Source organism: Podarcis erhardii, assembly GCF_964252035.2.
Source record: "Podarcis erhardii genome assembly, chromosome: 2".
Lineage (NCBI taxonomy): Eukaryota > Metazoa > Chordata > Lepidosauria > Squamata > Lacertidae > Podarcis > Podarcis erhardii.
The window spans coordinates 123,619,898-123,634,225 of NC_138498.1; the positions used below are offsets into that span (position 1 = coordinate 123,619,898).

General features: G+C 41.0%; 1 protein-coding gene across 1 annotated transcript; it reads right to left on the minus strand.

Moving 5' to 3' along the window:
• Positions 1-1,823: 1,823 nt before the first annotated feature.
• On the minus strand, positions 1,824-12,130 carry LOC309335230 (vomeronasal type-2 receptor 26-like; the record flags this gene model as incomplete). Its single annotated transcript, XM_081850104.1, has 7 exons — positions 1,824-2,781; positions 2,982-3,108; positions 4,033-4,263; positions 5,278-6,072; positions 6,964-7,255; positions 11,392-11,624; positions 12,050-12,130. The coding sequence occupies 7 exons, from the start codon at positions 12,128-12,130 to the stop codon at positions 1,883-1,885; spliced, it is 2,658 nt and encodes an 885-aa protein (XP_081706230.1). The 3' UTR covers positions 1,824-1,882.
• Positions 12,131-14,328: the final 2,198 nt, after the last annotated feature.

The following is a 14,328-nucleotide window of genomic DNA, read 5'->3' on the forward strand; positions in this document are numbered from 1 at the left end:
AACAGAAATGTGGCATATGTAGTGTGTGAGTGTGTAGTTTATACAAACAGAATGATTGGGGTGGGGGGGTTCCTGCTACAGAGAGAATGGGACTTTTATCCAGAGCCAACAGTTTCTGAAGAGGAGACAACCGCTTGGTCTCTAAACACCTGGTTTCATAATTTCAATTTGCCTATGAAAGCATCATTTGTGATGTCAAGCTGCTCACATTCCCTTTGGTTAGCATAGATAGCAGGACATACCTACATGGGGTCATGATCACAGGCATCCCAAATTCTGTAGATGGCACAAAACTTTTGCCAAGTTGCCCTTTCTTCATGTCTGGGTCCAACTACTTTACTTCTGCTAAGAACAGTCACATTCTTTCTGATCACCCAAAATAAATGTCCATGTCATGTCCAAAACCACAGTCTTCATTCAAATCCTTAAATGTACCAAACTTTCTCCCAGCTTTGTAGTTTAGAGCCTCATCAGGATCCATTTGACAAAAATATTTCCGTTTCATAAGCTTTTTTAAAAAAGTGTCTATACTTTTCAGATTTCTCCAAAAATACCAATTTTTTTCGAGAGTTCAAATTGTTGATAATTGGCAACTTTGGGACTGTTCCACATATAGCCCATGAAATTTCAGCAATCAAGAATTTGAACCCTTAGCAGAAAAACTGATGAACATCTCCATGGAAAGAGGGGGGAAATCATTTCTGCTGTGAATGTATTTAATCTACAAAGTGAACACAGTTCAAGCCATACAAATTCTTCAGTGATCTGCACAATCAATGCCCCACAATACAAACTCTCTCAATATGTTACACGACTCCACCTCCCATCACTCCTCATCCTTCGTCATAGTGGCTTCTGGGAACTGGATACAGTTGATTCACACGGCTGCTGAATGTTTGTCATTTGATCTGGCAAGAAACATGTTCCGCTTTCTTGCAGCAGAATTGAAGCAATGAATGGTCCATCTTTGAGACATGATGGTTATGTGACACATACTTGGGCTACTGTTCTCCTCGCCCCTTGCTGGGGGAAAAGGATCAGCTTTTTAGTTTACATCAACTGCCCGGTCTGAGGAGCCAGGTCACAGTCAACAGCTTTAAAGGGTCAGAGAGCAGAGAACTGCATGATTTAATTTGTTTCAAAGGAGGAAATATTCATTTCTATGACAGCCATTGGGACATATATTGTTATAATGGGATGAGATTGTATGGCAGTGGTTGCAAGGGGACAGGTTCCATCAGAGGAGAGGGAGACTGTTTTAGCATTTTGTAGGTGGGGACAGGCGAACAGCAGAGCAGGCAAATTTGTCTGTTTGGCTGGATGTTCCAATTCAGTTGAACAGTGAACAATTAGTTTGGGTTAACAGCCATTGAGGGATGGTCAACTAGGAATTGCTTGGAGAAAGGAGGAGTGGAGTAAGGGATTAACTTAATTGTACAGAAACTGACCATAGTCACCTCTGTGTTTATGTGGTTCCTCTAACAGATATAAACCCCTCCTAAATGAACCAGTTTAAATTTCTACTGTCACTAGTGGTAGACTCATCTCATGTTCAAACTAAGAAACATGCTACCATGAATTTTTTTTTTTAAGGTTTCTGAGAAAGCAGTGGCAGTACATAAATTAAAATAAGAAGCATGTGTGTGTAGAAACAAGTGACATGAAGGAAACAGAGAATGCTGACAATGATCTCTAGTGAGCTGTACATTGCAGTATTAGGAAGGCAGTTGGACACACATACAGAGATAATTATAGGGTATATTGGCACCTTCTGAAGAATAACAGGCCTAGGATCTACAAAAACAAACAAACTCACTCCCCACTATAAGCTTATCAAGTCAAGATTCTAGTGGGGGATTTTCACATATCCCAAATGCCATGTTTAATTTTTTTTCCTCAGGTGTTCCTTCATATTCAGATCAGGCCTCAAAATTATAATATAGCACTTGGGGAGGAAGATGCAGCCCAGAAGCCCAGCACTGGAGGCCAAGATAGAAAAGATCTGCACAGCTACCATGAATTTCCCCTTTGAGCTCAGGTAGGTGGGCACAAAGGACACCCAAACACTGCAGAAGACCAGCATGCTGAAGGTGATCAGCTTGGCTTCATTGAAGGACCCGGGAAGCTTTCTGGCTAGGAAAGCCACTATGAAGCAGATGGCAGCCAGGAAGCCCATGTAGCCAAGGGCACCATAAAACATGGCAGCAGACCCTTCGTTGCATTGCAGGATGATCTCTCCAGGTTGGGAGTGCATGTTTGAGTCTGGGAACGGGGGAGAGATTCCCAGCCAGATGGTGCAGATGAGAACTTGGACACTGGAGCAGGAAATGACAAAGGAGTACGCAAAACCCTTCCCCAGCCATCTCCTCACCCTGTTCCCAGGCTTAGCTGCCAGGAAGGCCAGAACCACAGTGATGGTTTTTGCCAAGATAGAAGAGACAGCAACTGAGAAGATGGTGCTAAAGGCCACTTGTTGCATAAGGCAGGTTGCTTTTGTAGGTTGTCCGATGAAGAGGAAGGAGGACAAAAAGGAGAGCAGGAGAAAGATGAGGAGGATGTAGGACAGGTTTCGGTTGTTGGCTTTGACGATGGGAGTGTTTCTGGATTTAACAAAGATTCCAAACACAATGCCTGTGATTAAGGACAAGAAGAGGGCAGAAGAAGCCAGGAGGATCCCCAAAGATTCTTCATAGGATAAGAAGGTGATTAATTTAGGGACACATTGATGCCGGGCCTCATTTGGATACTGATCTTCTGGACATTTAAAACATTCATCGGCATCTGCATAGAGAAAATGACAATCCTAACTTTTTACGTTTGTGGGGAAAGGTAGGCACATGGGAGAGGTCAGGAAAGAAAATTGTGTTGTTGGGAAGGATGTAGTCAAAATGGAGTACCATTACAAGTATCAGCTTGAGCCTGACTGAAATATTTGCCCCATCTTCCCATTGAAGGCCCTTTCCCCTGAGGTGCTGTCCTACCTTCCTGTGTTGAGATTGTGCCTTCTGAGCACGGAGAACAATCATAGCAGCAATGTGGCCTCCCTTCCTGAATTTTCTTGGCATATCCAGGCTGACAGCTCTTTGTGCATCTTGAGCGAGGAATGGTCTAGGCATAAACAGAAGGCATATCTGTTTCCAATGGCCTAAAGGCCCTTTTTAATGAAAATTAATGGGTTTTTTTTTTCTTTTGCATAGCAGCTCGTCAAGGAAACAAACCTCTTTGATGTTTCTACTTATTTAACAACCTGCTTCATTTCTGTATACAAGGTAGCATGAAAAATACAATAAACCATAACCTAACTTACTAAATAAATAAATGGTAGTATCTTAGAACCATGGACACACTCCTATGACCAGCAGCAATAACAAAAGTCCTTAGACTGCTGCCATTGTATCTTCTGCTAGGTTGCACAGCTGTGACTAAGGACTGTCTGGTTCCCATTTTACTCCCAAGACTCCACAGTGTCATCGAGGTTGGCACCAAAGGCTGCTTCTGGTGCAGAACATGGTGCCGAGTTTGCTTGTGTGTCATATCTGTACTTATTGGAATCAACTGCAGAAAATCTCATTTTGAGAAGCATTTTTCAGCTGGATGAAAAAGTTTTTGACCTCTGCTGTTCATTTAGAATTTTTTTAATTGAACGTGTGTTCAACTACACAGACCACCCTGAGCTCCACTGTTTTCATTCTGTTTTCTTGATCTAATAAACAGATGGGGCAGAATTCACTCCAGTCTTACCCAACCTGTTGCCCTCAGATATATTTGCCCAACGTCTGCCTTGGCAGATGGGAGTTGTAGTCCACAATATCTGGAGAGCACCAAGTTGGGGGAAGGTCTTCTGCTCTGCTTCTGAAAGTCTCCTACACACTGTTAAATCTTATACACGTTTTCTCAAGACAGACTCCATTAAGCTCAATGGGACTAAGCTCCAGAGAAGGATGTCTAAGACTGCAATCAAAGCCACATCTATACTATTCAACATGTTATTAGACAATTACAGATGTTGCAGGGAATAACAATTTCTCTTACCTTCTTAAACAGCTTTGGCCACACAATTGCTTCTGGGTTAATGGTGAACTTCAGATTTGAGGACTTCTGTCTCTCTATGCTCCCAATTTTCACTCTAGCCCGAGAGTTATTAGGAAACAGCACCCAATTCACAATATCGAAGTCAATGGCCAGTGCCCCATTCTCATCCAAGTACTGTCCATCAGCTGAAGTATTAGAATAGAGGTGAACCTCTTTCAAGAATGAATGAAGCTACAACAGAAGAAACTCCAGCGATGAGAGAACATGGAACCATGATGCATCCCAATAGCCTCTTAATAAGGAATAGAGAACTAGGACTCAAAGGTGCTCATTAGATCTACCCACCCTGGAAGAATGGCAGACGAAGGTGATAGACTATATGGAGTTGGTGGAGATGACTGGCAGAATTCGAGACCTGGGAGAAGAGCTGGTGGAAGAGGACTGGAAGAAATTTAAAGACTATGTACAGAAACAGTGTAAAATTTATGAATGTTAAAGTGGTGTTGGATTAAAAATAAGTGGCATTAGTGATAAAGTTAGAAAGAGCATGCAAAAATGAATTGATGGATGAAAATATTTGAGTTGTGATATGTTAAGATACAAAGTTAAAGATGATAAATTGAAAGAGGGCAAGGATTTGCTGATTTGATTATGTAAGTGGGAATACACAAAGGGGAGGTGTGAGGAGGTCAAGGAAACAAGGTAATGAGCTTCAAAGAAAAGGAATAATGGAATTTTTCTTTTTTCTTTCTATTTTTATCTATTTTTTGTTTTTTGCATCTTGTATTTTTCTGTTTTCTGTTTTTTCTTTCTTCGCTGTATTTTGTTATGATTCTGTAAAATCTTAATAAATAGTTATAAAAAAAACAACAACAAAGGTGCTCGTTAGGTCCTCTCATTCTGCTTCAGCATTTGCAGGGTGACCAAAGTGAACCAAAAGTGAGTAATATTACCTTTATCCTGCTACGTCTCTGAAAGAGTGGCCTGTTCTGCCGTTTCATGAGAAATGTTTCTAGGGATGATAAATTTAATTCCTCAGGGGAGAAAACGCTTATATGATAAAATGCCTGTTTTTTGCATCTTTTCTGTAATGGCTTTCGCTACTGCTAATAGTCAGTATAGACAGTGCTGAACTACACGGTCCATTGGTCTGATTTGGGATCAAGGCTGCTTCCTAAATTCCTATCATGGTGATTCCATATAGCTGGGATTATGAATTTCAGTTTGCAAAAGGAAAGGAGATACCTGCCATGGCTGTAGCCTTGGAAGTTCCAACCTGCCTCCTTTGCCCACAATCGACATCCTCTTTGAGCTGAATGAATATGCTGCATTCAAGGCCTGAGCCACAACATGGATACTCAAGTAATTCACATAGCTGTCTTGGGACTGGATTCCTTCAATCGTTTCCTGGGGCAGCATCCTTAGCCACTTCTTCTTCTCCCTGCATTTTTCCCAACCCTTCACAGACAAGGCATGCTTTGAATATGAACAAACATATGCTTTCCCCCAAACGTTTAGACTACGAAATGAAATTGGCTCATAGTATTTATATTTTGTCATTTTTTTGGTCTTCATTACAAAGGAGAAAGAACCATGGGCATAGCGGAAAGATTTAATATCACCAAATAAGATTGTGTTCTGAAGAGCTGTGATTATCCAGATTTTTCCTCCAGTTTCTATCCTTTCAAGTAAAGACTGTACTTCCATGATTATAAAAAGTCCATATTGAGAGTCTGCAGAGTAAACAAATACATTGACTTGTCTCCACAAGGCAGGGGCTTCCTGGGGTAACCACAGCCAAGTTTGTAGTAGGACTCTTTTTGTGAAGGCAACACAGATTTCGTTGCTGGTCATCAGGGGTGTCAAGGTACTCAGGAACTTTTCTCCATTGTCATTGTCTGGAGCAAAGAGACCGACCCACGTCCACTTGAAATGCAGGAGGAGTTGGACCATCCCCTCGTACTGAGTCTCTTGCTTTGGTGTCATTTGGTAGACAAAAGGGGACTGGACTTTATCGTGAAAAACAAAGCCATAACTGAGCTGGTGAGGAAAGGAAAAGAGACTGGGGTTTTGTTTTTCAGGGCAATGATTGAATACCGTACTTCTATGTGAAAGATTATGACATATTTAATTTTTAATTAGCATAAACATCAAATACTTTAAAAATAACCTTTTTTTTATTTAAGCAATTTATAAGTGGTACCTAGGGTTACAGACTCTGCTAACCCGGAAGTAGTACCTCTGCTTAAGAACTTGACCTCAGGATGAGAATGGACTCTAAGCAGTTTTCAAAGGTTTGATTTAAAAAAGACAAAAGTTAAAACTACAAGATCATATTTCATTTGAACTGGCTACTGCATGCAGTTAAAAATGAAGGTCTTCATTAGGCTCTGGAAGGTTTTTAAGTAACCTTGTCTGACCTCAGCTGGAAGAGAGTTCTGTGAAATGAGTTCCACAATTGTGGCTCTTGTTGGAAACCAGCTGTTCATCTGAGCCACTAAGAGTGACTTCTCCCAAGAGTTCAGTGATTGGGGACATGTATAAGGATTATGCCATTCTTGAGATGTCCTGGACCCAAATAATTAAGGGCCTTATGAATCTGGTTTTGATTCTGCTAACACAGTGGATTGACTTCGCTTCGGAGGTCCACTCCCTTTTATACTTAGCCAGACAGATGCCAGAGCAGGCGCTGTGTCTCCAACTCTGCAATAGGCATCCTGGCTAGTAGCCATCAGTAGCTTTTTTCCTAATGATCCAGAAACTGAAATATCTTTGTATGGCTTCCCATTGCATGAAAAGCAATGTTTCAAAGCAACGTACAATGTAAAGTAAGCAATAAATTCATTATCATAAGAAAACCTTGGTTTTTGTATTGTTTTTCACAGGATGGCAAATGTTGCCAGCTGTGTTTGACTTGAACCCAATTCTTACTTGTGGGATCTTGTAGATTCCTGAAATGCTTGCAATGTGCATGGAGATGTCGGATTCGCCCCCTTCAAGAACAGCTAGTGGTGTCTTCCGTTTTCCACAGATGTAGTTCGGAATGTTGATTTTCCCACCAGCAAAGAGGTCTGTCAGGGCATCAGAAGTTGTTCTTGCCTCGAAAAAGGTATCGTAGATGCTGTAGCCCAGGGTGATGTTGGGCAAGAGCCTGCGGTTAAGATTGATCTCCTGAGTGGCAAGTGCGGAGGAAAGAATGTGCCAGTCCTTCCCAGACATCCAGCTGCGGAGGGAAGTATGTCACATAGTCACCCTTGTTTCAGAGAAAATGGAAGTCACATTCAGTTACATAGATTACGTTGTGCCTCGGAGAAAGAACTGTGCACTTCCCACTGAAAATTGTTCTTTCCATCTAAAATTGTACCCAGCTATAAAGGAGAAGCCTGCCTTAAACAGGAGAAGGAGAGTTACTTTATTGTTCACTTTTCTCCATTAGAGAACCAGTCTCTCTTCCAACTCCAAGCACAGGGCAATGAGTAAAAAGCCTGGGGTGATAATTCCATGGATAAACTTCCAGAAAATCATTTCAGATTGAGAATAGGAAACTCCCCAATTTTCATGCTAAGGATCATGGCCTCAGCATTCAACCTTCTCCAAGAGTCCATGAGACACAATGAGAGAATGAATTTCATATTGCTTATTACTGAAAAGCTGCCACTCAAACATACCTGACAGCTTCTTAGAGAAGACAAGTTCTTCATGGGGAGCATGACTGAATGCTTTTAACTTAACTTAAATTGTAATGTAAAACACATTGAAATACTGCTTTTCTTTTTTTTATATATAAAATTTTTTATTAGGTTTTCACATTTTATACACACACACACAACAAAAACAAAAACAAAAACAAAACATATATAATTTCATACTCTTACTTTCTTTACCCTCTTTCCTTGACTTCCCCCCACCCCCTCTTCATACATCCCAATTCCAATAATTAATTCAGCAAGTTCTTATCTCTCATCTTTAACATATTATTATTATTTTTAAAACTTAACTCTTTTTACTTGTCCACATTTAACTTATCCAATTCTCTTATAAACATTAAATCTTTTTTCTAAGGTCGACCTAATTTCCCTCCCACGAATTTCTCCCTTTATATTTTAATTAATTATATGTCATAATGGCCAAATACAAAAATCATAAAATTTTAAAATTCTGTTCTCCCCTCCCTCCCTACCCCGGTTTCCATCCCTTATGTCCACAGAAACAGTTCCTAGCCCGGATTCCTCACATCCGAGGCCTGCAAGTCTCTGTCAGTCTCTCTCCGCCGATTTTGTTGGTAACCCTTTTTGTTGGTCCTCAGGTCTCGAAGGAGTTCAGTCGCAGTCACACCAAGTTTTCTTCCATCCAAAATACTTAAAAGCAGTTGCTGCAAAAGGTCAGCTGATCTCCCATACTCAAAGAGGAAGTCCCAATCATATTTCTTTATTCTTTTAAATTCCAGAATTCCAGGTACTCCAGGGACTTCCTCCTTCATCTTTCTCATCTTTCGCAGATTTGTAATCCGAAGATCTTCTTCTTTATTTCCTGACAATATAGGCTTCTGATTGGTATTTTCCTTTTCCACTCCTTCTTTCCTCTCCACCTGTTCCAAAAATGTCTCTTCTGGTTCAGCTGCAGATTTCTTATTAGTCAAATCCTTTATGCATTCAGCAGAGTTGTTTGTTTTAGAATTCAAGGTCATAAGTTCTTTGTTCATAGCCGTACTCTGCTCTTGCAGGATTCCCACGAGAAAAAACATTTTTTCTATCTCTGCCAGTAATTTTCCCTCTGCAGCCATTGTAATGTCTCTAGTTCCCCCTAGGGGGATTCCAATTACTTGATAGTCCTTTTCCAACAGTCCGTTACTTATTGTTTATAGCTACGTTGTTTCCAACCACCTCAGTTCAAATGCAACACTTTTAATTCAGAGTTTTTAAGTAACAAAGTTCTTAACTTTAACCGCCCGTTTGACAGCTCCTTTGACAGCTGTCAAACTCCTTATTCTTTTTCCTCCGGCTTACGCACAGGACACTCCCGGGTTCGGGGGGGGGTACACAAAAGCTTCCAAAATTCCTCACTTTCTCTCCAGCACAAAGACTTCTTCTGTCAAATTCATTGAAGTATCTTTTATCTGACACCAAAAACAATACTCTCCACCTTAGTTCTCCAATCCTTGCTTTAGATCGTTTGTAGGTAGGGGGGGTGCGGACTTCCCTTTAGCACATCCCCCGATTGTACCGAATTCAAAGGTATAAATTTTAAAGTCCAGATTCCAATCTACTCACGGGTTGTTTATTTTCCAGTCCGAATTTTGGGAAAAAAGTCAGCGCTCTCCGGCCATGGCTCGCGGCTACGCTCCACTGAAGTAGCGGTCTACTCACAGCACCACGCCACTCCCCGTACCCTCTCCGTAGCCTTTAAAAAGGCTCTTCGTGGGTCGGGGAAGGCGCTTAAAGGTGCCCGCCGAGTCACCAAGTCCGCAGGCTTCCGCGCCTGCGGTTTCTAAGGGTCCCCGCGTCGCCGGCGCGGTAAGACCCGTCCTCAGCAGAGCCGATTCCCTCCGGAGCTCGGAGGGAATCCGCCATTAATCCGATCGCGCTAACCCGGAAGTCCGAAATACTGCTTTTCACCAAGTGAAAAGACATAGGTTTTTTTTTAAAAAAAAAAAATATTCAAATGTTACAATACAGCTTTGTCCACTGCCATAATATCACAGAATGATCTCTCCAGTCCTCAGCTCCACATCTCTGTCACTTTGGCTTGCCGAATACGCTTAATAAAACCTAGCTATATATCTGATTTAGTTCTTTCTCTTTTATTGGAGAAGAACGAGATATTTTAAGGCCATCATCATCATCATCACCATCACCATCACAGAGGTGTCTCTGGAGGGGTTATATTGATGGGAAATGTCTAGAAATGTTTTAATAAATGAATGAATTAAATCACAGGTCCCTATGCATTGACATTTTCGTTTAATGCCCCAGCAAATACTCAGAATAGTTTCAGTGAGTTTCATCTCACTGATTTAAAGCAAAATGAGGTGCTTCTTGCTTTTAAAAAATATTATACCTAATTCAGATTTCCCCATTGTATTTGATCTCACTGAACAAGATGCTTCCTCCTTCTTCTTCTTCTTCAAAAAAAGATATTGATTTACCAGGAGTACCAGAAAATAGGGGCCGATTCAGATACATCAAAGCATACAGACCTCAAAGCTTGGTCAAAAGGAAGTTGAGAGGCAAAATCAAGAGGGTCAGTCGCTCCCAAACACTTGGGAGTTGTTTAAGAACACTGCATTAGAGACTCAAGTTGAGTATATACAGCAAATAAGGAAAGATACCATGAGGGCCGAGATCATACCAGCTTGGTTAATGAGTACAGCCAAAGAAGCTATTCAAAGCAAGAAGACTTCTTTCGAAAAACTGAAAATTTGTCGGGTGATCCCGTTGACAAACTGTACATAGACTTTCAAAAAGCTTTTGACAAAGTATGTCACCAAAGACTCATATGCAAGATAAGAAGTCAAGGAATAAGAAGAGAAGTCCTCTTGTGAATCAGGAACTGGTTAAGTTGCAGGAAGCAAAATCTAGGAATAAATGGACAATTCTCCAGATGGAAAGGAGTAGGAAGTGGAGTCCCCTGAGGATCGGCATTGGGACCTGTGCTTTTTATCTTGTTCATAAATGATCTAGAGTTTTACACGTTCATGGATACTGAACTGGGAGGGAAGGACCAGGAGTGAGACCTTGGGGTCATAGTAGTCAAATCCATGTTAGGTAGCTGTAAAAAAATGGAATTTCTGAGCTATGGATCATCAGGAAAGGAATTGAAAATAAATGAGGACACATTGCAGTGTTTTGTTCTTTTTAGTTGAGAAACGGTGAGCAAGAGAGGACAGGGCATGATTTTTTAAAATTATGCATATTGTGGAGAAAACGGATAAACAATTTTCTCCTTCTCTAAAAACACTAAAACTGGAGACTATTCAGGACGGATGCAAACTGACTTCTTTGCACAGTGCTATGGAACTTGCTCCCCCAGAAGACAGTGATGGTGGCCAAGTTAGCTTTAAAAGAAGATACGGCAAATTCATGGAAATGCTTCTGAATATCAGTTCTGGGAGGCACAGGAGGGGAGAGTGTGTTTGTGGGAGAGTCTGTTTTAGAAGAAGGAGGAGGAGGAGGAGGAGGAGGAGGAGGAGGAGGAGGAGGAGAATGTTTTCCTCCCTGTTTTTCCACAAGCACCTGATAGGGCACTGTGGCAAAAGGATGTTTCAATAAATGCACCATTGATCAGAAGCAGCAGGCAATTCTTTTGTTTGTTTGTAAAGTTGGAGAGTAGACAGGAAAACATTAATACACCATTACTTACTACTCAAATTTGGTTAAGGGAGTGCTGGTAAAGGAGAACAGATATTGACCTCCAATAACCTTTGAAGATATGAATCCACTAATGAGCTGGTCTCCTGGCCTATAAAAATTCATAGCCCAGTTTTGATCCCTGATCAGATTGAGTGGGCATTTAGTCCTCTGCTGCATCCCATAGGTTGCAAGAGGCAGCAGCAGAAGCAGTGTTGTCATTCCAGGTCTACTTGCTACACTTCCCTATTGATTGTTCCTCCCGACTTCATAGCCAGCTATTCAGAAGAAATCCCGATTCTTGAAAGAATGATGCTTCAGGCACTTGACAAACATGAGGGTGGGGTTACTGGATCAGGCTTCAGAGACAAAGGGGAAGGGAAGGATCATGGCTCAGTGGAAGAGCATCTGTTTTGCACCCAGGAGGTGTTTTATACATCAGACCTTTCAGGAACAGTGGAATAAACAACCCCATGTTACCCTTGATTGTGATGTTTAGCTTATTGGTCCCAAATGCAGTATTTCAGGTGGGGTTGGGGTGACTTGGGCTTAGGAAAGAATAAAAATAGATTACTGTGATTCTGATGATTGTAAAGGGAATGAAGATCTCCCCTGAAACTACAGGAGCAGGTGCAGAGCAGAAAGAAAACATATTTACTAAGTAGACTGACGTGGTTGAAGGAGAAAGGTGAGTTTGGCTGAACGTTATTGATATCACAATAGCTCTGAGGTTGGGCCCATGAAGGGCCCATGAAGTCAATGGTCCTTTTCTTACAATGGCCAAGCAGATGTCCCCAAATGAACCCTACAAGCAGAAGATGAAGGCAGAAGCACTTTCCCTACATGTGATTCCCCAAAGGCACCCTCTCTCCAATGGTGGAAAGAGAAGATATCAATAAGGCCTAGGAGCCTTTGATAGCCCTTTCTGCTTCTCTAAATTTGTCTAAACACCTGCTTTTATTTCAAGCACACTATAAATTATAAATAGACCCTCTTAGAAGCATACAAGAAAAAACAAAAATTTAAAATTATTAATAAATAAATGCAAAATATTCTTAAAATAAGCAGTTAAGCTATAAATAGATTAAAAGACATGTCTGCTTCTACATATCTGAACAGGCTACCCTGAATAAATATGGTTTTCCCAGGCACCAGAAAATAATAAAGGGATGATGTCAAAAGACAAGGAATGCCAAACTATATGTTCTGCTACTCTAAATGATGGGTTTATTACCAGGACAGAATGAGTGTCATATGGCACTGATAACTCATTGCCGGTTCTGCAAATTGAATCAGTTGAGTGGCCATATAGGAAGTAAGGCAAGCTGTTAAGAGCTTTAGTAAGTCCTCCAGCTGGGCTGTAATACGGATTCTTAATTTGTGAGGAGATTGCCAGCTATAAGGACCATACAAGAAGACACAGGAAATGGATTATACAAGAGGTTTATTGTAAGAATCAGAGTTCCTAAAACAAGAAGAAATCTGGACTGAAGAGCAACAGAGATCAAGATAAACTGAAGCATTCAAAGAGCAAAGATGTTTCCAGGGAATGGGACTTTTATCCAGAGCCAGCAGTTTCTGAAGAGGAGACAACCGCTTGGTCTATAATAAGCTGGTTTCCTAACATCAAGCATCATTTGTGATGTCAAACTGCTAACATTCCCTTTTGGTTGGCATAGACAGCAAGACATACCTACATGGGGCCATGAACACGTGGATTCCAAATTCTGTAGATGGCACAAACTTTTGTCAAGTTGCCCTTTCTTATTGTCTGGGTCCAACAACTTTACCTCTGCTAAGACCAGTCACATTCTTTCTGACCACCTAAAATAATTGTCCATGCTATGTCCAAAACCACAGTCTTCATTCAAAACCTTAAATGTACCAAGCTTTCTCCCAGCTTTGTAGTTTAAGCCTCATAAAGATCAGTTTGCCCAATATATTTTCGTTCCAAAAGCATTTTTTTAAAAATGTCTATGCTTTTCAGATTTCCATGAGATCTTTGAAGTATCTGGTTTTAATGTCACTTTTTTCTAATTTATAGATACAAATACAGATGCAGAATAAATACAGAATAGATATAAATACAAACAATTAAGATAACCAGTCTTCATGTAGTTTTTAGTGTACTTTTTCATTATATGTTAATAACACATGTCAGTGGCACAGATTACTGATTTCTGAATTTTTAAATTATTCATTACATTTGTACAACGTCCTTTATCAAAAGATCACAGGGTTGTTCACTACAGAAAACTAACCCCCCTCCTACAAAAAAATTTAAAAGTCAAATGCCTGGTTGAAGAGAAACATTTTCACCTGACACCAGAAGGTGCAAGGACAGCCTACTTGGGGAAAGCATCCCACAAAGAGGGGGCCACTGCAGAAAAGACCCGTTGTCACGTTGCCTCCGTCTGGATCTCTTCGTAAGGGCAGAGTCTGCAAGTTTCCAGCAACCTCACCAAACCTATATATAGCATGTATGCTCCAGCCTGAACATCCTCCTAGTAATCAGTACTATCCATACAACCTCTTCATCAATCTGCATAACCAATAAAATCTCTCTCAATATGTTACACAACTCCACCTCCCATCACTCCTCATCCTTGGCCATAGTGGCTGCTGGGAACTGGATACAGTTGATTCACACGGCTGCTGGATATTTGTCATTTGATCTACCATGAAACATGTTCCACCTCCTTCCAGTAGAATGGGATATGCATTTTTATAATGGGATGAGAATGTATGGCAGTGGTTGCAAGGTTCCAGGTTCCAGCAGAGGAGAGGGAGACTGCTTTGGCATTTCGTAAGTGGGGACAGGCAAACAGAAGAGCAGGCCAATCTCTGTCTGGTTGGATGGACGTTCCATTTATTTCAACAGTGAACAATCAGTTCAGTGAGGGATGGTCAACTAGGAATTGCTTGAAGATAGGAGAAGTGGAAATCATTG